This window comes from Muscardinus avellanarius (genome assembly GCF_963383645.1).
Source record: "Muscardinus avellanarius genome assembly, chromosome: 6".
Lineage (NCBI taxonomy): Eukaryota > Metazoa > Chordata > Mammalia > Rodentia > Gliridae > Muscardinus > Muscardinus avellanarius.
In genome coordinates, this window is record NC_137791.1 from 58,947,945 (window position 1) to 58,971,810 (window position 23,866).

The 23,866-nt window shown below is 35.3% G+C and overlaps 1 protein-coding gene across 3 annotated transcripts in view; it reads right to left on the reverse strand.

Moving 5' to 3' along the window:
- Positions 1-23,866, reverse strand: part of GRID2 (glutamate ionotropic receptor delta type subunit 2) — a gene marked incomplete at both ends in the record, with an annotated part of 1,485,932 nt that overhangs the window by 339,064 nt on the left and 1,123,002 nt on the right. For all 3 annotated transcript variants that reach the window (XM_080697615.1, XM_080697616.1, XM_080697614.1), the window contains one exon: positions 20,007-20,319. In XM_080697615.1, coding sequence (XP_080553741.1) covers positions 20,007-20,319 — 313 coding nt within the window. The remainder of the gene's footprint in view (positions 1-20,006; positions 20,320-23,866) is intronic.

A 23,866-nucleotide genomic window follows, 5' to 3' on the forward strand; every position in this document is an offset into this window, starting at 1 on the left:
TATTCAGTTTCTTGGAAGTGTCACTAATCTATATGACTATTTGAAACAGCTATAGGGGAACCGGTCCTACTATTTCCTGTGTCAACAGAAGATTTGACCTTGTTTTCTCCATGGCTTAGAGATTAAGTACACCCCAATGGATGAACTACACATCATTTTCAAAGGAAGGTTTTCTGGGGGATACTGCTGAGTTTACAGATTCTTACTGCAGCCTAAGCTAACGTCTATTTAATCTTATACTCCAGATGGCCTTTTGTGACCAAATGACTGCAGATTTAAAAATCGAGAAAATTTTAAGTGAAAAGAACTGGCCTTGGCAAGGAAAATTGAGGGTAGAAGGTTATTATTATTTTTTTCTGTGAGAGAAGCAAAATAATCCAGTACTCTTATTAACGTAAGCAGATTTAAGATCTTTTGGATAGAGGTGGAACATATAAAAACTTCAAATAAATTAATAAGTGAGATCTTCTACTTAATTTCTTCAAGACTTCCCTTACACAGAAGAGTAATAATTTAGGAATGAGAGCCTTGCTTAATCCTAGTCTGAAAAACAGACATTACTAGTATATTTCTTTAATATAAAAGTTTTTTACTGTCTATATGCATATATATGTACATATTTTAAGTAAAGGCCTATGTTAATTTTTATAAAATAGAATTTATTGCTCACAGAAAGAAACGACAAATTTGAACCAATCTACTGCGAATGGCAGTCCTTTTGTACTTCTCTCTGCTTTCTCTACCAAGAGAACCAGGGAAGATTGGTTAGAAGAAATGGCTTCCTTAGGAGCTATCTTTAAAAATAAAGTGTGTACAGAAGCACTTTGCTTGCTCCTAAACAAAGGAGAAGCAAAGCAACAGGTGCATAGCTGCATGTGGGTGAACTCTGTAATTCAACAGTAGAACAACAAACAACATGTTAAAAGCCCAGAAACCTGGACAGCAACAAAGCAAGAGAGACAACATTCCCCAGAACCTTCCAGCTGGACACAGCACCCCTTCTGCAGAGGCAAAGGTGTAAAAGAGGGACGCAGGAACTCTATCAGTATAGATATTGCAATCCTAGCTGTTGGAAAGTTTCACTACCTCCACATCTGCATAATGGCCTGGCTTTGGAAAAGGAATTCAGAGAAGTTTGAAGGTGCTGTATCCAGGAGCCATAGTGAGAAGGAACCTACTCTGAGATTTCACCTAACTCCAACTAGAATGGCAATCACTCAAAACAGAACAACAAATGCTGGCGAGGATGTGGAGAAGTGGGAACTCTAATACATTGTTGGTAGGACTGCATATTAGTGCAACCACTTTGGAAAACTGTATTGAGGAGCCTCAAAAGAACAGGAGCAAACTTACCATATGATTCAGCAATACTACTTCTGGGAATCTACCCCAAAGAATGGAAACCAAATTACCAGACTAATGCATGTGTATCTATGTTCATAGCTGCACAATTCACAATTGTCAAACTATGGAAACAGCCAAGATGTCCATCAACAGATGAATGGATTACAAATATATGGGGTATGTATACAATAGCATTTTACTCAGCCATAAAGAAAAACACAATTACATTATTTACAGGGAAATGGATGGAACTGGAGGACATTATGCTAAATGAGGTAAGTCAGTCACAAAAGCTAAGAAATCAGATGCTCTCCTTAATATGTAAAAGCTAGGGAGAAAACAGGTCATAAGAGGAACTCTAGATGAAGAAGGAAATACTATAGATGAGCAAATAAGGCGACCTAAACGAAGGGATGGGAGGGGAGAAGAAGGAAATTCTCTAATGTTCATGATGTACATTAACAAACATATCAATCACTAAGCCCAACATGAGAAGGAGGGAGGGGGAGGGAATGGGGCAGGAACTGGGTATGGGCTAATTGGGTGATGGATGCATGTATGTCTCCACCATCTTGTACTCCATTAAGATGTATGACTACAGTGCACAAAAAAATTTTAAAAATAAATAAACAAAATTTTTTAAAAACAATCAAACAAACAAACAAATAAATTTGAACTGCTATAGGGGTCAGACTTCCCTAAGTATTCCCACCTCTGGGATTCCACCAACATTCCACTGCATTGATTGGCTTGGCAGATGACTGACTCACAAATCAGCCATGGTTCAGTGAGTGGCTGACACAAACTAGCCTGGAGCACTGCACTGCAGATGGTAGGTGTTGTAACTCAGATAGGAATGTGGAGGGGGCCACCTTTAAGAATCAGGGATGGAGCACTATGGGTGACAATGCTTGTAGTCCTTGTGCTTGGGATAATAGGATTACAGGTCTAAGATTCAAACATAAAATCGGGCTGAAGGTACAGCTTGGATAGAATACCCCTGGGTTCAATCTCCAGTGCTAAACATAAAAGAAAAAAAAAACTGGGGATAAGGGAGCCTGCCCTTTGAGACCTGGGGTGTGGCCAGTCTCATGGGTAGTTTTTAGTGGCTACCAGGACTGAAGGCAGCTACCCACATGATCCCACTTCCCTTTCCCTGTGCCAGGATGGCTGTCTGCTGCTAGTAAGGTGGAGAAAGGACTGTGTGGTTCCAATGGCCTCACCCCCAGGAACATATGGGGACCATTTCAGCATAGAAAGGTCTACAGAGAAACTCTACCTGGCACCAGCTGTGTTCCACCCTTGCTTGCACCTGTAAGCACCTCGGCTGAGAGTAATTTTGCCTGTCTACAACAATGACTCACTCTTATTCATTCTCTGGCAAGCACTACAACTGAAAGCATTGGGGGGGGGAGCCCCTGACTATTGCTTCATCCCAGGTATGTACAGCTGGAGGGGTTCTGAGGTCTCAGTTCTGGGCAGGCATGCTCACTAGCAGCAGAGGGGAATGATACAACTTTTGCGGTCATTTCATCTACACAGGTCTCCTGCATCAGTTGCACCTGCACCCTGTGCAACCTTCTGCTGACAAGACTGGTTGTGAGTCCTAATGGTGGCATGACATGTTTCTGTTCCTACTAATCCCCCTGAAGATCCTGGAAACACACCAGTGTCTAATTGTAGGACAAGTGCTTCAATCTCTCTTCAATACTGAGGCACATGGTACCAGAAACCCTTTCAAGTAACAGATCCAGTATTATCAGTGCACTAGGGATTAGGAAAAACAGTTCTAGGATTCATATAGAAATACAAAAGATCTCAAATTTCTAAATCAATTCTGAGCAAAAACAATAATGTTAGAGTCATCATCACACCCGATTTCTTATACTACAGAAACACAGTAATAAATACAACATGATACTGGCATTAAAACAGACACATAGACCAATAGAACAGAGGAGAGAACCCAGACATTAATCTATGAAATACAGCAAACTGATTCCTAAAGAAAATGCCCAAGACATACATTGGAGAAAGAAAAGCCTAATTTCTTATGTTTTTCTTGGTGCATTATAGTCTCACATCATAATGTGGTTCATGATTATAGTGACAAACATTCATAGAGCACTTAGTGGGCTTTTCCCTGGCTCCTTGCCAACTTCTCCTTCCCCCTACAGGGTGTTGAGATTGACACTGGTATTTTCACATATGTATATAATGTCAATGGAAAGGATTCTTTATTGACACTCCTCCACTCATCCCTAGACTAGCTCCCTGGCTCCAGTGAAGTTTCTACTTCATTATCTGAAGTCCCTGTGGTATCCCAACTACTCCTTAACTTTTGTATATGAGTAAACACATGTGACCACTTACTTCTATGACTGGTTAATCTCACTAACATAATGGAAAGCTTCTTTAATAAATGGTGCTGGGAGAACTGGATACCTACATGCAGAAGATTAAAACATGACTCCATCTCCTATCATTTACAAAAATTAACTCAAAATAGATAAAAGACTTGAATGTGAGAGCTAAAACTCTAAAATTACTTGAGAAAAATGTGGAGGAGACACGTAAAGATATTGGCAAAAGCAATGAAAGCAATTATTTTCAGAATAGGATTTCAAAAGCACAGGAAACAAAAGTAAAAAGTAAAAGAATGGGGTTTCATCAAACTAAAGAGCTTCTGCACAGCAAAGGGTAGAGTCAGCAGAGTAAAGGGAAAGCCTACAGAATGAGCAAAAATACTTGCCAGCTCTTCATCTGAAAGATGTTCATCTGAAAGATGTTAAGTTTTAACTCATAAAACTTAACAAAAAACTAGTAATTGAATTTAAAAAACCAGCAAGTGATCTGAATAGACACTTCTCAAAAGAAAACATACAAATGACTTAAACATGTGAAAAATAATAAATATCAATAGACATCAGGGAAATGCAAATCAAAAGTATAGTGAAATACCATCACACCTCAGTTGGAATGGCTATTTTATAAAACAAAACAAAAATAAAAATGCTGCCAAGGATGTAAAGAAAAAGGAATTCCTATATACCACTAGTAAGAATATAAATTAGCACAACTACTGTAGAAAAAATGTGTGGAGATTACTCCAAAGCTAAAAATAGGACTACCATATGATGTGGCTATACCACTCTTGGGTATATATCCAAAGGAAATAAAGCTAGCACACAAAAGAGACACCTACATGCCCATGCTTATTGTGATACTATTCACAATAGCCAGGATACAACAGACAGCCTTGACTATTGAAGAGGTTAGTGGAGTAAACACATATAGTATATATACAGAATGGAGTATTATTCAGCAATAAAAGGGAATGAAAGAAAAATAAAAGAGAATTAAATCCCATCACACACAGTAAAGTGGATGGATCTAAAACACAAGATTTTAAGTGAAATAAGCCAGACACAGAAAGACAAGTATGGTAAGTTCTTTTATATGTGAAAATTAAAAAGGTAATAGCAACAAGTTGATCTAAAAGTAGAGAGTGATTACTGGTATGGTGTGTGTGTGTGTGTGTGTGTGTGTGTGTGTGTGTGTGTGTAGGGGGGTTAAAGCAGAACAAGGGTGGTAGACATGATTGATACAAATGTATGCAATACATGGCCCTGTCACAGAAAATTCCATTAATATGTACAATTAATACATGTCAAAAATTAAAACTTGGGATAATATGTACCTTTTGATTAACTGTTTGTATGCTGTTTGAAATGGATATACATATTTTCCTGATCTGCAGAACTAGGAAACAGTATTGCTGGATCTTGGAGTTAAGGTGTTTTAAAGTTACAATGGATAATATATTTTTGACAAGTATGTATTTACCTAAATAGGTAGGGAAATATGTACATGATATAATTATCACTCATTTAGATACAAATCTACATTTCACTGAAACATGTATTAAAATCCCAAATATGCCAGAGGATTTGAAAACAGAACATAAACAGAAAAGTTGGTCACAGTTATCTTTGTCTAAATTTGTGTTCTGTCATTCCTCCGCTTCAAGCCTTTCAGTGGCTTTCCATTTCTTTCAAAGCAGGAGCCAAAGTTATCAAAACCCAGTATCATAGGAATTCATGTATCTCCCCACCGCAGCTTGTACTATGCCATTTTTCTTGCCTCTCTGAGCAGGTTCTTTGTATCTGTGGTTTCCTGTATTGATTGTCTTTTTGTGTGTGTGTGTGGTACTGGGGTTCCTGGAAACCCTTCTACCTCCGGGCTACACTCCCAGACCTATTTTTATATTTTTATTTGGAAACGGGGTCTCTTAAGCCAGTGTGGCTGGCTTCGAACCTGCGCAATCCTCCTGTCTCTGCCTCCCAAGCGCGGGGATTACAAGCGTGTGCCACCACGCCCAGCTGATTGTCTTTTCCTGACATCTGCATCTTGTATTTCTTTCTGTCTTGCTTTAGTTCAATGTCAAATTCTCAGAGGCTCATTTCAATGAATAGAAAACTGTAATAATCTACATATACTTTCAATATACTTTACTCTGAACATTTTTCTATAGCATTTGAGTTCTGAGGTATTTACTTATTTACTTAATTTGCTTATTGTTTGTGACTTGCCTCTCTGTATTGAAATATGACCCCTAAAAGGGTTTAAGTCATTGTCTTTCTCATGAAGATAGCCCCAGGTGTTTGAATGGTGCCTGGCATATTATAGACAATCAGTGAATGCACAATAAATATGTTTAATTTTGGTCCAATTAAATATAAATATACTTGGTTGTAAGATAAATAAATCATGCTTAATCTAAAAAAATATTTCTCTCAATTTATGAAAGTACATGAACATTACTCAGTTGATAAAGGGATATAGATTTGTGAGAAATTCAGACATATAATCTGGGGCTCTCATATGCTCTCAAATATATATTCATTAAGATGACTAATAAATATATAAAATTATGCAGTATGATTCTATAAATATGAAATATTGTTTTCTCAGCAGAATAAATGTGTCTTCTGGAAAAGGAGCAAAGACATTTCACTTACTTCAAAGTGTGTTACAGCAATGAATGCATAACAAGTTTAACACTCCCTTTGTTCAAGACAGCATTAAATAAAGGAAGCTTATTCCCAATGTAAAAATTGCAGCCAATGGTGTAGTTAATTAAGAGAAAATGTCAATAGAACTTAACATTGTCACAGGATAATGGTTCCTGCTGCTAGATATATGTCAAGAGAAAGATAAACAAGATGGAGTGATTTATTAAGCCGTGCCACACTCCAGGCAATGCGTTTCTAGAGGATTATAGCACTCCTTGGGTGGTGATGTAAGGTGGAGGACTAAGGACTAAGTGGCCTTAACGCTTTAAATGGTGCAACAAGACCACTGAAAGGTGGTGCTCACAGATGGTCCCTGCTGATATAGCAGAACTGCTTCTGTATTTAGAAAGAAGAGATTATAATGATATTTAAAGAATCGAAGCCAAGAGTGGGCGGTGCACACCTCTAATTCAAGGCCAGCCATAGGTACTCAGTGAGTCTCTCTTTAAAAAACCAAAATAAAATAGGGCTGCGAGTCTCACTCAGAGGTAAAATGCCCCTAGGTTCAATCCCCAGTTTTAAAAAAAGTTCCAAGTTAGAGCAGAATACCATTGGCAACTCTTCATGGCATGGCTTTGCAGATAACTCAATTATCTGAAAAATAATACTATTGCAAACGCTAAACAACAAAATTAGGATTTGCCTCTATTTAAAATATAGACTTCTTTATGGCTGCACTGTGTGTTTTTACCACGTTTTCTTTATTTATTCATTCCTCTGTTGACATAATAGGACTAGAGAATATTATGCTAAGATCAGCCAGTCTTAGAAAGTCAAGGGTTAGCCGGGCGTGGTGGCGCACGCTTGTAATCCCCGCGCTTGGGAGGCGGAGACAGGAGGATCGCGCAGGTTCGGAGCCAGCCTCGCTGGCTTAAGAGACCCTGTTTCCACATAAAAAAGTTAAAAAATAGGTCTGGGAGTGTAGCCCGTGGGAGTGTATCCCGGAGGTAGAAGGGCTTCCAGGAACCCCAGTACCACCAAAAAAAGAAAAAAGAAAAAAAAAAAAAAGAAAGTCAAGGGTTTTAGGTTTTCTTTTATAAACAGAAGCTAGAGAGAAAATAAAAAACCAAACAGACTTCAAATAATGAAGGAGACCAGTAGAATAGTTGATGGGAATTGAGGGGAAAAGGGGGAAAGGGGGCTTGAGGAAGAAAACAGATCAAATAGTGTTATGTCCACATATGAAGGTATCACTACCAATCTCACTAATGAATGGGATGTAGAAGCGTGATAGGGATTTCACCAATTAATATGTGCATGTATGTTTGTGTCACTTTGCATCTCACTATGATGCATAATTATAGCATACCAATAAGTATAAAAGTAACACGGACTTCTCAAAAGCTATTTTAGCCCACAAATGATTTTTGATTTAGGAACTGGGTAACTGTTCTCAGTAAAACTCTTATAAAAACAATTTTTAGAGAAACATATAAAAAACTTTTATTTCTTGTCAGTAGTTTTAATAATATAATAGTTTATAATGATATAATAATATAATAGTTTTAATAATATAATATAATTAGATTGATGAAATAATGTCAAAGATGGTTTTAATCCAGAATCAATTTATAGAATACAGCATAGTATGTTCATGACTTCAAAATGAATTTACAATACTAATTTGTGGCTTTGACTTCTCAGATTGAAATCACAAATTTTACTGGTTATAAGAAATTGTTTTCATAGTTACTGTGATATATTCTAGGCTTTAATAATAAAAATGTAAACATAACTGTATTATTTATAAATTTCCTATGAATTATACTGTATTCCATCAGTATTTATAAACTCTTACATTTTAGTAGTAATAAAATCATCTAACCCCAATCAGAATGGCAAGCATAAAGTCAAATAACAATAAATGTTGGCGAGGATGTGGGAAAATAGGAACTCTTCTAAACTGCTGGTGGGAATGCAAACTAATTCAGCTGCTATTGAGATTAGTGTGGAGATTCCTTAGAAAAATAGGAATGGATCTACTAGATGATCCAGCTATACAACTACTGGGTATTTTCCAAAATTGATGAAATCAGAGAACTATAGCAATATATGCATATGTTCATATTACTATGTTCATAGCACCACAATTCACAATAGCCATACTATGGAACCAATCTAGGTGTCCATCAACAGATGAATGGATTAAAAAATTATGGGAAATACACACAATGGAATTCTACTCAGCAATAAAGAAATACAAAATTATGTCATTCACAAGAAGATGGAAAGACCTGGAGAACATTATATTAAGTGAGATTAGCTAAACACAGAAAGAGAAGAAATGTATGTTTCTCTAATATGCTTAAGCTAGGGAGTATTTGAGATACCAGAGAGACTCCAGATAATGGAGGAGATCCTCTGTGGAGCCAAGGAGGAACAGTAGTAGAGGAAGAAGGCTGAGGTTCATTAATGGAAATGCTACCTCCAACTATGTGAATATAACATTGTTAACCTGGACACTTGATATTGAGAGGGAAGGAAATGGATAAAATAGGGGTGGGGGGAGGGCACCAAGTACTGTGTAAATGTACATTGTCAATATGGTGTACATTATAATGAGCAACTCTAATGCACCAATAGAAATTAAAATGGATAAAAATAAAACCATATTTTAGCAAATTTCATAAATTTAAAGATGTTTTTTCAATGAAATACAATTTTTAAGCACTGGGGATACGGTAGAGAGAGCTTGTTTAGGATGCATGAGACTTTGGGTTTGATCCTCAGAACCATAAAAAAAAAGAAAAGAAAAAATAACTCTAGCATTGCCTTAAATGTAGGTTATATTTATATATTATTGACAAGACTGTTTCAGTTTTGTTAATAGAGTAAACTAGCAAGTATTTATTAATCTGTTTTAAGATCATAAAATACTTTAGTTTTTTATATTGGTACTGTGAGTTTACCAAAATAAAGATAAAATATCATCATCATCATTACATTTTTTTACCTTTATTTTTATTAAGGTATCTCAAATTTAAAAGTAATATGTTGTTATAAATAAGAAATGAACAAAATAAATTTTTTAAATTTATTTTTATTGGTACATTGTAGTCTCATATTTTAATGGGGTACCAGATGGTAAAGGCATACATACACATATCACTCATTTAGTCTTTCTTAATTCCCACCCAATTTCCTACCCCCTCCCTCCTACTCATATTTGGTTTAGTGGTTGACTTTGATGTTTGTGAATGTACAAAATGTACATTAGGAATTTCCCTCTTCCCAGTCAGGTCACCTTATGTGCACATCTATGGTTTCTCCTTCTTTGTCTAGAGTCCCTCTTATGACCCTTTTTCTCCCTAGCTTCTGCATGTTGGGAAAAGTATCTGATTTCTTAATTTTTGTGACTGACTAATGATGGAGGACATGGAAGAAACCTGAGGAACAAAAGGTTCCGAAAGAGTTAAGGCAGTTTGGCGAAAGGTCAAGCTTTCCGAGACTCTGGGTGACTTCTGGTCTTTCCGGAATTTCTCACCCCTAACCCACCGGTGAGAGCGGGAACTGGCTGTAATCATGCTCTTAGTAATCTTTAACCAGGCCTCTTTGTTTCTTCTTGTTTTTTAATTTTCCCTCCATGATTGTATTCTGCAAGCATATGACGTATGTTCTACATCAATCATTCTGCATTGTGTTTGAGATTGTACTTTGATGTTTTTCTTTCTGTTGAAGTTGTGGTTTTGGTGCAGGGGAAAAAAGTATAAAAACTTAGTTCTAGAGAATAAAGTTGTCAGTGGTCCAAGAGACTACTGTCCATGTCTTCATTTCAGGTCTCTCCCTCTCAAGTCCCGGGGAGGAATCCCCACAGACTAAGCTCACTTAGCATAATGTCCTCCAGTTCTATCCATTTCTCTGTAAATATGTAATTTTGTTCATCTTTATGGCTGAGTAAAATTCTATTATATCCATTTCCATAGTTTTATAATCCATTTATCTGTTGATGGACCCCTTGGCTGATTCCATAGTTGGCAATTGTGAATTGTGCAGCTATGAACATAGATCTGCATGCATTATTTTGGTAGTTTGGTTTCCATTCTTTTGAGTAGATACCCAGAGGTATTGCTGGATCATATGGTAGGTTCACTCCCATTCTTCTAAAGATCCTCCAAATTGTTTTCCAAAGTGGTTGCACTAATTTTCAATGCTACCAACAATGCAATTCTAGACTGGTATCAGACAGGAATGCTTGCTTAGTTTAGGAAAATCAGTCTTTGAATGATTTTTGCTTATATTGTACTACTATATTCATAGATCTCAAGATGTAATTCCCAAAACAAAAAAACATGCAGGCCTGTGTTTCATAAGATATTAGTCCCCTAAATACTGTCTGTTTGAGTTTCAAAGCACTTAATATAGAAAGTGGAAACACCCAGAATCAAAACTTGTAATTCTACTCAATTTAATTAATTTTTTTGCAACTCTAGCAGTGTTATACTATAACCTATGACAAATAGGCAGTTCCTACATTCCTTTGGCTTTGGTTATGATTTGAGTGTCCCCCAAAAGTCTGTGTGTTAGATACTTGGTTCTCGGGATACTTGGTGAGAGATGGTGTGAATCATAAAGAAGCTGTGCCTGGTGAGAGGTCCTTAGGTCAACTGGGAGTGTGTCCTCGAAAAAGATTAAGGTCATTCACATGTGACCACTTGGTAATTTTTAGGAGAGTGTTGTTATGAAGGCCTGAGCCTGGCCTTAGCCAGCTCTCTGGCTTTCTGACTGGTGATGTGATCACTTCCTATAACACAGGCTCCTGCATTACTAACATCTGCCATAATGTATTACAGCCAAAGAACCTTCATAAAAATTGAGCCAGACCAGTAACGTCATGCCCCTGAACCTCAAAAACGGTGTGCTAAACAAGTCTGTCTTTTGTATAAACTATTCCGCCTCAGATATTTCATTATAGCAACAAAAAGCTGATGAATATATATGTGATAATGACATTATTTTATAAGACAATATGTTTTTATAGTTTTTCATACTAAGTCAAATGACATGACAATGTTAGTGTATAATTTATTATGTTTTCATTAAGTAGATCAGTTTTTATAAGATATTTTCTTATGTTTAATTATAATTTACATCCTCAAAATAATGCTTATATTCTATAAATGATGAGTATAAAACATTAAATAATGTAGTTGATTTCTCCTCTTTCTGTAGCCTGCAAAACCAGTGAGGAAATAAAAATTATAATATCAAGTGCTTATTTTATGTCATGAACACAGTTCTAAGTGCTTTATGTCTATAAACTCTTAATTTCTTTCAAAGACCTGATGAAGTAGGTAATTATTACTTGGAAAATTGAGTCATGTGAAGATTAAGAAACGTGTCCAATGTCATGTACCTAGTAGGTGTTAAAAACAGGTTTAAAACTGAGCTGCCTTAAAGAAACACAAATATATTTAGTACTATTTTAATTAGATATTTATATCAGAGAACCATTCAATTTTATAGTTAAAAAATTTTAAAAATCAGCCAGGCGTGGTGGCTCATGCTTGTAATCCCCACACTTGGGAGGCGGAAACAGGAGGATTTTGCAGGTTTAAAGCCAGCCTCGCTGGTTTAAGAGACCCTGTTTCCAAATAAAAATATAAAAATAGGTCTGGGAGTGTAGCCCGGAGGTAGAAGGGCTACCAGGAACCCAAGTACCACCAAAAAAAATTTTTTTATGAATCAGATACTAATATGATATTTTTATATTATGATACTATTCATTATTCTCTTCATCAAGTAGCAAAGATCAAGTTAATGCAATGAATAATTCACTTCTTGCATTGTCACTATATAAAACACCGGCTCGTATCCAGTGCACCTGTCTTTGATAGGTCGTGATTTGGCGTACACTTGGTCCAGTTGCAGTCTGAATAGTAGCCTATCTATCCCTTCTATGCTCATCGTGTCTTTTTCTAGGCATAATGATTATGATTCTATGATAGCACTGCATGTTTACTAGCTCTCGTCTCTTGTACTTTGGATTCCATGACGACAGACATCATGTTGTTCTGTTCACCTTTGTGACCAGAGAAATAATTCTTTAATATCCAAGCAGATGTTTCCCAGATAAAAAATAATTTAAAATAGTTAAAGCAGAAGAAATACTTTTAGGACAAGCTAAAGTTGAGATTAAACAGTGGATATAAACATTAAGTGCCAGAAAACAACTGAAGCAGAGAGAACAAACTGTGTAGCAGTCCCAAATGGATTGTTAATTTAGAGTCCATGAGGCAGAGTTGAAATATAAAGAGACTATAAATTTTGGCCATGTCTACAAATCAGAGAACATTTTTTTGTGTTCACAGACTGGAAATAGGGGCCATATATTGTCTTTTGTTAAATTTGGGCATGCATGCACACGTGTGCACATACATAAATGTATATACATACAGGCACACATTAAAATTGTCATAAGTAATGTAGTTTACAAATAAGAGATAGTGATATATGTGATGATATATATAATGCAATTTTATATTTCATATTACACTTTGGAACTCTCCTGCTTCACAATTGGTAAAACAAATTCAAGAAAGTGTTACACTACATTCACAGATACTAACACTGTCACCAGGATATTGTTAACCATCAGTTTTATAAATTGAAAATGGAAATCCTAAATATGGTATTAAGTGCATTAGGCTTATAAGATTTCAATTTATAGTTTGGCTAAATGCTGTCTTTATATTCAAAACTTGTTGGTCTTGGTTTTAAAGGCTGTGGTCAGATTGCCATACATTTTAGAAATATAGCAATCATTATTAAATTTCTAATTAGATAAGAGGGATAAAGTAGTATATTCAAGCTTTGGGATGTTAAATTGAAACTGAATTTTAAACATTATTTTCCCAAATGTTCTCTACTATTATCTGCAGTCCCTTAAACCCAATACTTTAATTTAGGTCAATCTTAAATCATCTTTTGAATAAATTTATCTCTTCTTATTAATTAAACTGATAGGAATTGTGATATAATATTGCAAAGACCCTGAATAAAACTCATATGTAAGGAAAAGCTATTTTAGAAGACCTGTAACATCTGCTTTTTTTCGTTAAATTTAGACTTTTAAAAATATGTATTCTTAAAATCATTCTTTAATATGTTCAGTATCTCTTAAAGAACCACTCCTTTGTTCTGTTAAATTTTAAAATACTACTTCTAATTGTGGAATGTATTCATGTGTAGTTTAAAAGGGTTAATAAAATGCAGATTGCATTAATTATTTTTTGTGAGCTGAAATCTGATTTGTGTCTTATTTACATTCTTTGAGTACTTTCTTGAAAAGCCCATTCAGCATTGCAAAAGATATTCTGGCTCAAATCAGGTAGAGTTGGTATTAATAGAAATGATTTCCAGGAACATACTGCCTCATGCAGATCATGGAATAACTGTTTAGCTTATTACAGTTCACTGGGAAGGTTAAACCAATGTCTTCATGACTTACCAACATGGCATTGTTTTGCAGTCCCCAAAATATTCACTCCCCATTATTGGTAGAACTTAAACTTTCAGCATGAAAGTTCAACTTCTTTTTTTTTTCTGTGCTGGTGGAGAATTCTGATTATAAAAATGAAAGAAAATAAGCACCTTGTCATGTTTTAAATCAGGGTAGGGAAATTCTCAAATAGATATGATGGCACTTGGAGGGTTTGGTGCTCCTTTTGTTAAGGATTGCCAATCATAATTAACAACAACAGAGATGCTGTTTGAACCTAAATAAAAATTACAGAGAGCATTTTGAGTTAATATCTGTAAGAACTAAATGCAGAAAGGAACTTGTCTTTATAGCCCAGTTAACCTGTCACTGGGAATTAAACTCATTTCCCCTGTGTTCATTAGTGTCAGTAAACAACAGAGCTAGCCAATATCATTTTTGTTCTATTCAAATTGAATGTGAAATGTCAGAATAACATTACAAATAAATGGCTTTGACTATTGCACTCCAGGGTTTGACTTTTTTTGGGTTTTGTGAATAGGATGTTGATACTTTCATATATTCAATATCTATACTATTAAGAAGATAACTTTTTAGTTATCCTCTTATGCAAAACTTAAAAGAGGTAAATTCTTTCTTCTAAACAATCTCTTATGTTGCCTAATTCAATAGAGAAGAATGTCTCTTCTTTTTGTTGAAATGAAAAAGTTATGGTTCTCTGTAACTGAATAATCATCTGGCAGTGAGAATAGCATTATCATCTTCCAAAAATTATCCTGGGATTTAAAACAGGGTTGCCTTTCCTGGTAACCTTTTTGCAATAGCATCGTTATTTTTAGTATTCCTACCACATTTGCCCTCTTTGTATTCATCACTAATGTGTGTGAAACTATTTCATTTATAAGAAAACTACCAAGCTGGGTGTGATGATGCATGCCTATAATCCCAGTACTATGGAGACTAAAATAGGAAACTTGCAGGATCAAGACCAGCCTCAGCAACTTAGCCAGACTTTCAGCAGCCTACAGAGAGGCTCTGTTTCAAAACTAGAAATAAAAAGAGCTGGAGTGTAGCTCGGAGGTAGAAGGCTCCTGGGTTCAATCCTCAGTACAACACACACACACACACACACACACACACACACACACACACACACACACACTTGGGAACCTGAGACAGTAGGATCGCAGGAAGCCTCAACAATTTAGTGAGACGCTACACAATTTAGCAATATCTTGTTTCAAATAATAATAATAATAATGATGTGATGATGATGAAGAAGAAGAAGAAGAAGAAGAAGGAGAAGGAGAAGGAGGAGGAGGAAGAGGAGGAGGAGGAGGAGGAGGAAGAGAAGGAGGAGAAGGAGAAGAAGAAGAAGAGTAGTAGTGAATATAAGGCTGAGGGTGTAGCTCAGAGGCAGAGGCAGATTGCCCCTTTGTTCAGTCCCTAGTAATGCACACAAAGAATTTCCTTCTTTACTTTTTTCAGTAGTTTTATCTGCTTCTCTCATCAGAAATGGTTTAATTTGGTCCCAATTTGTCTATGACTCATTGATCTCTTGCAGAACATATTGAAACATCTAGGTCAGGCACAGTATACAGCATACTCAAAGTTTACTTATTAAACCAGTTCTCATTTATTGATTTTCTTTCAGTCCTACCCTTCCTAGGATGCTGCTGCTACTTAATAAATGCTTAATAATAAAAATATATGTGGTTGCTTCAAATATTTTACATTGCTACAAATATGTGCATTTCATCAGATAAAGCCATCTGAAGATAACTCAAAATTAGCTTTAATATTTTCATTTATTTGTAAATAGCAAATTGCACACAACCACATTTGGTGAACTTTTTTAGTTTATAATAAGTGTAGTATTATAGTTAACTCCTCTATGTTGGATTTAGTTTAGTATTTAGCATTGATTAATTAATTAATTCTTTCATTCATTCAATTAATTAGTAATTATGCATTTACTGAAAATCTAAATGTCATCAGCATTCCCCATGGCCTAGGTGATATTTCTTTATGGCTAATAGCTATGTACAGTGGGGCACAGCTATAAACTCAACTACTTGGTTGAAAGTCAGTCTGTATAATTTTGCAAAGTAAATACAGTTAAAAAAATAAATGGGGTGTAGCTTAGTGGTAGAATACCCCTAAGTTCAATACCCAGTAGTAAAAAGGGATGGAGTAGAGATGTCACACAGTGTTAGAGCAATTGCTCAGTCTGTGAGAAGCCCTGTGTTCAATCCCCAGAACTATAAAGAGTTATTGTTCTTGTAATCCTAGCTTGGGAGGCTAAGTCAGGAGGATCGCACAGGTTTGAAGCCAGCCTCAGCTACTTAGTGAGGCTCTCAGCAACTTAGTGAGACCCTGTTTCCAAATAAAGTATAAAAATAATCTTGGAGTATAGCTCGGAGGCAGAAAGCACCTGGGTTCCACCTCCAGTACCACACACACACACACACACACACACACACACACACACACACACACACACACAAAGAGTTATTGTCCTTAAACTAAACAAAAAATATTTGAAACTCAAACTCTGAGGTTTTTTAGGTATGTTAATTTCAAGGAGATGCATGTAGACATGGAAATAAGGAAGGATATAAAATGACAACAAAACTTGTATAAAGTTGGTCTCTTGTTCATGCATTTAACAACCTAATTCACAAGCTCTAATGTTCCAGCCAAACAGATGTACTGAGTTTATCTCTATAATGGACCATACTGCTTTTGCACAGTTGAATTCCCTGAGCTGTTTTTACAGAATGTTTTGAAGTTACACATTTTTTTAAAGTACCAGGATTAGTAAGCAACTCATATATTTAACATTTTTCTGCCTTTAGCGATCCCTGCACTCTTTTTCAGAAATCTATGTGATAGCACATGAAATGTCTCTTTATCCCTATTCAATTTGGGATAGTGGCTCAATAAAGATTGTAATTCTGAAATAACAGCTGCACTTCCTCTTAAGAGACCATACTTTCATTGGAAATTATCACTAACTCCAACACCATTGCCTATGTATGGACACTGCCATTGGTTGATTTTCTTTTGCATAGAATTTATGGGCCTTTCCTTAATATATTTTTAATCAGAGCATAAAGATGCTCTCAATATCTCTTAATGAATTCATCTTTTCATTGTCAGCAAGTAAGAGATTATTAGCTTTTTAAAGATAGACTAGTAATCATAGGCAATTCACTATTATCTATCATTATAAATTTGTATAAATGTACAATCAATTCACAGGTTGTGCAATTTATTTAAGGAAGCAGTTGGGATAGAAAGGTGCTCAACATATTTATAACTGTTGCTATCTGCTGCATGTTTATAGAACTAGAAAAGCATGCTATCCATATGGGTAATTCTATTTATCATTTTTTGGGGGTATGCTCTAAAACTTATTGAAATTTTGTCACCTGGAGGAAGAATTCAGAAAACCATTTCATATTCATGTCAACATCCCCCAAAATAATTCTTCAACTAATAGAAAACTGAATTTATAAGTTTTTCACTTAGTTTCTTAAGGCCAGGTGTGGTAGTATGTGCCTGTAATCCCAGAACTTTGGAGATGGAGACAGGGAGATTACAGGTTCAAGACCAGCCTCAGCAACCTCATGAGAATCTGTTACAAAACAAAAACAACAACAAAAACAGAGGGTTGGGGATACAGCTTAGAAGTAGAATGCCTCTAGGTTCAATCTCAAATGCTACACACACACACACACACACACACACACACACACTTGATAAGGACATTACAAATAACTTCCTCTTTGATTTATTGAGTTCATTGGGAGATAATTTGGTGAACTTTTGATTTTAGACTATAATCTAATAAGTGTAGTATTATAGTTAACTGCTCTATGTTGAATTTAGTTTAGTATTTAGCATTCATTCATTCACTAAATTAGTAATTATGTATTTATTGAATATCTAATATAAAAAGAAACTCAAGTATAGGCAAAGGGATTACGAATAAAATACTGTCTTGTATTTTAAAACCTCAGGTGAAGATAGATGAAAAAAAGACAATTGCATTACATTGATAAGTGCTATGATAAATATATCTTGAGAGTACCAGAAAATTGTCCCCTATTCTAGCAAAGATTTCTTGAAAGGAGTGAGACTAAAGCATGAGCTGGAGGAGGAAAAGGAATTTGCCCCATGGAAGCAAGAGGGCAGGAGTAGAGATTAGTTAAATTGTAATAAAAGTATTTCAGTTATTGGAAGGGCAAAAACAAAGGCAGAAAGGCAGGAAACAGCCTTGTCATATGTTTAAAGAATTAAAAATAGTCATTGGACAATTAATTGGAATTACAGGACTTTGCCACCATTCCCAGCTCAATATTAACTCTTTACTCAGTTATGATAGTTTTCTAATTTTTCTTTCTCTGCACTAATTAATTCCCAAAAGTTCAGCTCACACTTCTAATAACCTGTATCATCTTTATCAGCTCCCCTCTGCATGGTTTATTCTAATTTCTCTCTTATTTACTGGTCTAAAATTCTATGCCAGCTATTTATGTCTACTTTTCTTCAACAAACTCTTTATACAGTTAAATCTACTACTCTTTAGTCAGTCCCAAAGCCTTTTGTACCATGTTAAGATATCTTGAGTTTCTCTGCTTCATGACCTTGTAATGGCTGTGTTCCTCACTATCATAGAATATTTTATCCATGATTTCAATTCATTTTTCACATGTTTTTGTCTCTCTAGACTTGTGGCTCAATGATGGTAGTTTCTCTTGCTAACCCCATTGAATATTTAGTAGTTAGCAAAGTTCTGCTTAATAAACAGTGTATATTAAATATTTAATCAATTTTAAACATTGGACTAAAAGTGACTGTGATAAATAGTTACAATTGACCTTAGTCAGATCCTCTAATATAGAAAAAAATGCATATAAAGTCTTATGGAGTACATGAGTAGTAAGGAAGTGAGAGGAAGTGTCTAGACAAACCTTTGTGTTTGTAGTGCTTGTACTTGAACATAGGGCCTTCTACGTGCTAGGCAAAAATGCTCTACCTCTGAGCCATATCCCTAGACTAAACAAATACTTGCTTAGTTAAGATTGAATAGAAAGAATAAAGTTTAATTAAAGGTCCAGCAGCAAGTAAAAATAAAATGTAAATTATAAATATTAAGGCAAAGTGTCACATGTCTCTATTGAACACATATTTCTCCTGTTCAGTACATGTTCTGAGTTTATAAGAGACCTTCAATTCCATTCTTATTTTATTCTTAATGATGGCAGTAGGATCACATGAGAAGCAAAAATTTAATCAGATAAGTTTTAAGAAAAGGTCAGGCTGGATGTTGAATAAGCAAAGACATTCTGTAGAATACAATAAATTTATATGTTAAATCATTAGTTAAGATTATATATTAAAGAGAAACAAGAAACATTAAAAAATAACTTCTTGTTAGAGTCTTTAACCAAAATCTTTTCAATGCTAATGAAAAATCTTTTGAATACTTGAAATAATACATCTGAAAAAAGAACAAGTCTTAACATCTCTTATGCCCATAAATAATTAAATAGTACTTTCTCTAGTAGTATATATTTCTATTCTAGTAAGACAGCTCTTCAGAAAATCAGAGTCCAGAAAGGAAAATTCTGATCTTGAGGTGTCTTGTAAATCTTACCTCCGACAGTCAATTTTGCCTTTGTTGATGAAACTGAACCTACATCAAAAGACAATGTGCCATTATTTGGGGGAACCTGCTGTGTCTGACATCCACTAGGAGAAAGCAAGAAACGTTCTTTTTTGAGTCTTGCTTTGAGGATTCTTTAGAACTTTCACTTTTTTTTTCTCTCTCTCTCTCTTTGGCACTGGGGATTGAACCTAGAGGTATTATATCTTTGGGCTATATATCTAGTCATTTTTTAAAAAAAAACTTAAATAGTCTCTTTAAGTTGCTGAGGGTTTTGCTAAATTGTTGAGGGTATCCTTGAAATCGCAATCCTCCTACCTCAGCCTCTGCATGTACTGAGGTTACTGGCATTTGTCAACCACCCTTACTTCCTTTAGAACTCTTACTGATGCCAGATACAGAACCATATTAACTGAAGGCATGCATTTGAAAAATCAATTCCATTTTTACTCTAAAATATAGATTCTCTCCTTACCTTGCTGTACAAAGGATCCATACACAAACCACATGGAATTGTAGAGCGTAGTAGATGTCATTGATCCCATTTGCAATCGTGGGGGATTGAGCCAGTTCAAGAGGTAGACCAGTAGACCCACAAGAAGAACTGTGCCAGCAATGCAGGCCCACAGGGAGAGATCAAATGGTGCAAGACAGGCAAACATATCCACTGTCTTCTCAGCCCTTCGAAGCAGGACTCCCACTGAGTAGTCCATGTAACGTGTTGTAAAGTCCACTACATTCTCACGATCTGGAGTGATGGTTAAAGCAGAAATCCCTATGTCAGCTCTCTGAGAAACAGAAAGAAAAGGGATTATGTGAGGAGGGTGAAAATGATTTGATTCAAGGGACTTCAGTTTGCCTTGAGGAAAAAAGAAGTAGAGGCCCGAGGCAACATCATAAGATTTTTGATATAAGCGGAAAACACTGCAGAGACTTCTTAGAGAACTGCTATGTATGAATTTTGCATTTGTTACTGCAAATCATGCCCCATCAGAGTCAAACAAATCACCTTACTCATGTTATTAGTGATGTGAAATCAGTGCAGAATACCTCAGACACAGATAACACATGATGAAAACTGCTTTTCCTTGAAACATTTTATCAGAGAAGCAAAGAACAAACTTCCACAAATTATTCTAAAAAAGTATTTCCAAGATATTCAATATGTTTTTTAGAATATGAACTATTAGGTTATTTTATTTTATTTCGGGGGGGGGAATGGAACCCATCTATCTCTGGGCTACACTCCCAGACCTATTTTATGTATTTTATTTAGAAACAGGGTCTCTTAAGCCAGTGAGGCTGGCTTCGAACCTGCGTGAACATCCTGTCTCCACCTCCCAAACACAGGGATTACAAGTGTGCACCACCACGCCCATCCTATTAGGTTATTTAAAAAGCTTAAGCATGACTTCCCCCCTTGTTTTGTATATTATTGGGGTCTAAATGTATTAGAGTTGTTAAAACTTTCACAACATTAAGTTATATCACATGCCAGAGGTCTCCATCATGATTCTGTTGTGCAAACTGCAGAAACATTTCAGTGAACAATGGATAATTTAGAAGAAAGATAATTCTTCTTGGAGGTGTGACCCTTTTCTCAGTGAGTCTTTCTAGAGTCCCATTGGCAGTACTGTCCATTATGGCAATACTGTTTTGCTTATTTAAAACATATCACAAAGTCACAACAAAGCATAGAATAAATGACTTCACATTTAAATTCTGTGATATGAGAGTAAATATTTCAATATCTGGAAGATGTATCTTATTTGAAATAATGATCTGTGGCTGTAATTAAAGCTGTGGGAAGCCCCTTCCAGACAAATAGAATCAACTAGTAAGTTGCATTATGAGCATATTCTAGTTGTATTTCTTTTTTATTGCTTTATGGCAGAGAATGGAAGCTTATTTTATAGTTTTTAAGTATCAAAAAAGTAACATGCCAATGAAATGCTAAACCATCAGATGAATTTAATCTCTGAAGTAATAAGGCTCTTAAATATAAGTTAAGCAGTGGTGTGTGTTTGTGTGTGTGTGTGTGTGTGTGTGTGTAAGCCTATATCAACTTGTTAGTAGGCCTAGTGCTAAGATTTAAATAAATTTTTCATTTAATGTTTGCAATGAGCTATGAATTATGTGCTTTCCCTTCCTTTACACTGGAAGAAAAAATTAAAGCTTGAAAAAAGTTACTTATTTACTTCTCAGTTAAGAAGTACAGAGGCCAACCGGGTGTGGTGACACACGCTTGTAATCCTGGCGCTTGGGAGGCTGAGACAAGAGGATGGCACAGGTTCGAAGCCAGCCTCAGCTACTTAGTGAGGCTCTCAGCAACTTAGTGAGACCCTGTTTTCAAATAAAATATAAATATAGGTCTGGGAGTATAGCCTGGAGGTAGAAAGCCTCTGGGTTCCACCCCCAGTACCACAAAAAGCCATATTTTTCTTCCTCCAAAGCTTTTGCTCATAACTATTTTACTATATTATAAGATATTATTAGTTTTTCCAAAAGGTTCATATTGGAGGAAGTCAGGGTAAATGGCATTTAAGATATCCATTTTTCTTTAAAGAGTCTAAAATTTTAATTTTAAAAAATATTATTTTAAAATTTTTATTATTGTTATAAAGCCATATTAATATATTGCCTGAAAAGTATTAAACTTAACAGAATTATATAAAAATGAACTTGCAGAAAAAACTAGTATTGTTTAAAGCTCATTTTTTTTGTGGATAGGTAGTAGAAATTGTGTCTTTCAGACTGAAAATATAACCTGCATATTTAGCTTTGTACTCCTGCCTTTTTTGAGCCTGTTTACCTACTCTTTAGCATCCTATTGTGAGATGACTCATTTATTTTGATCTTAAGTGTGAATAAATAACTCTCCAAGATTCAATTAGGTTCTCAGAAGGTGCATTTACCTTCTCAGGACTGTAAAGTACTATGGATCAGTAATTTACTAATTGATGAACTAGTGACCCAGAGCATTGCACAACTCAATCAAAGTCAGAAAATCCCACCCAAGGAAGAATTTATTGGCAATATGTTGATTGAATATTTGTACAATACTCACATATATTTTGTTAATAATTAATTGTTTTACATTTAAATGATTATACAGTTAAATTGTTATCCTACTCATTTTAATAATGGACACTTTTAAGTATCACAAAGTAAATTTCTATAATGTAATGCTATGTAGGGACTTAAATGAAAGGAAAGGAACAGGTTATTTTGTATGCATTTAAATATTAAGAGATATAATAGTTTAATTGTCATATATGTTTATAGAGAAATACTAAATTCTGGTATGCTTTTTACACTGACTATTCTAATGCTAAAGAGAAACTGGCTCCCTTCCTATCTAGAACCTATAAAATCATGTAATGAGCTTTTCAAACTTCACAAAGACTCACATACACACACACACACACACACACAACACACAATATAAATTTTCCTATCTCTGAATTTTTAATATACCTTCATATGGAGATGTCTGACTTTATATTTCAGAATCAGTGCTAGAGCAGATGACTGCAGCTGAGTGAATATATTATTATCCTTACTTGTTTTAGTGTGGCTGTACTGGAGCAGAAAACTTCAAGGACCACTTCAAGAAAGGTGGCCCTAAAACTTCCTAAACATCTATAAACAGAATCAGAAATTGTCTAAGACATTTTTTTATTTGTTCCTGTCTTATTTACTGATCTATTTGGTCAACTCACTTGTTCACCTTCTTTTTAAAAAAATATTTTATTTTTAATGCTTCTTTAATGCATTATAATCTCACATCATTATGTTTGAACTACATCATTATGTAGTTCAAAATGATTGGGACGTACATGCACACAGTGCTTGGTGAGCTCCATCCCCCAATTTCCTCCCAACTCCCTCCCATACATCATATTGAGATTATCATTAGTAATTACACATGTGTATGTAACTGCAGTGGCAGTGTTTTCTTGATTGATTCTCCTCACCTCCAATACCATCCCCTCTAGACCCCTCCATCACTCCACTTGACTTTTCCCTTTAGTATGTAAAGTCTTTTTTGTATCACAATTACTCCCTAGCTTCTGCATATGAGAAAGAACATACAACCCTCCATCTTTTGTGACTGGCTAATTTCACTTGGTATAATGTTCTCCAGGTCTATCCATTTTCCTGCAAATGACAAAATTTTGTTTGTTATTCTTGCTGAGTAGAATTTCTTTGTGTGTGTATATCTATAATTTTTAATCCATTAATCTGTTAATGAACACTTATTCTGGTTCAATGATTTGGCTATTATGAATATACATGGATACATAGATATGCATGTATCACTATAATATTCTG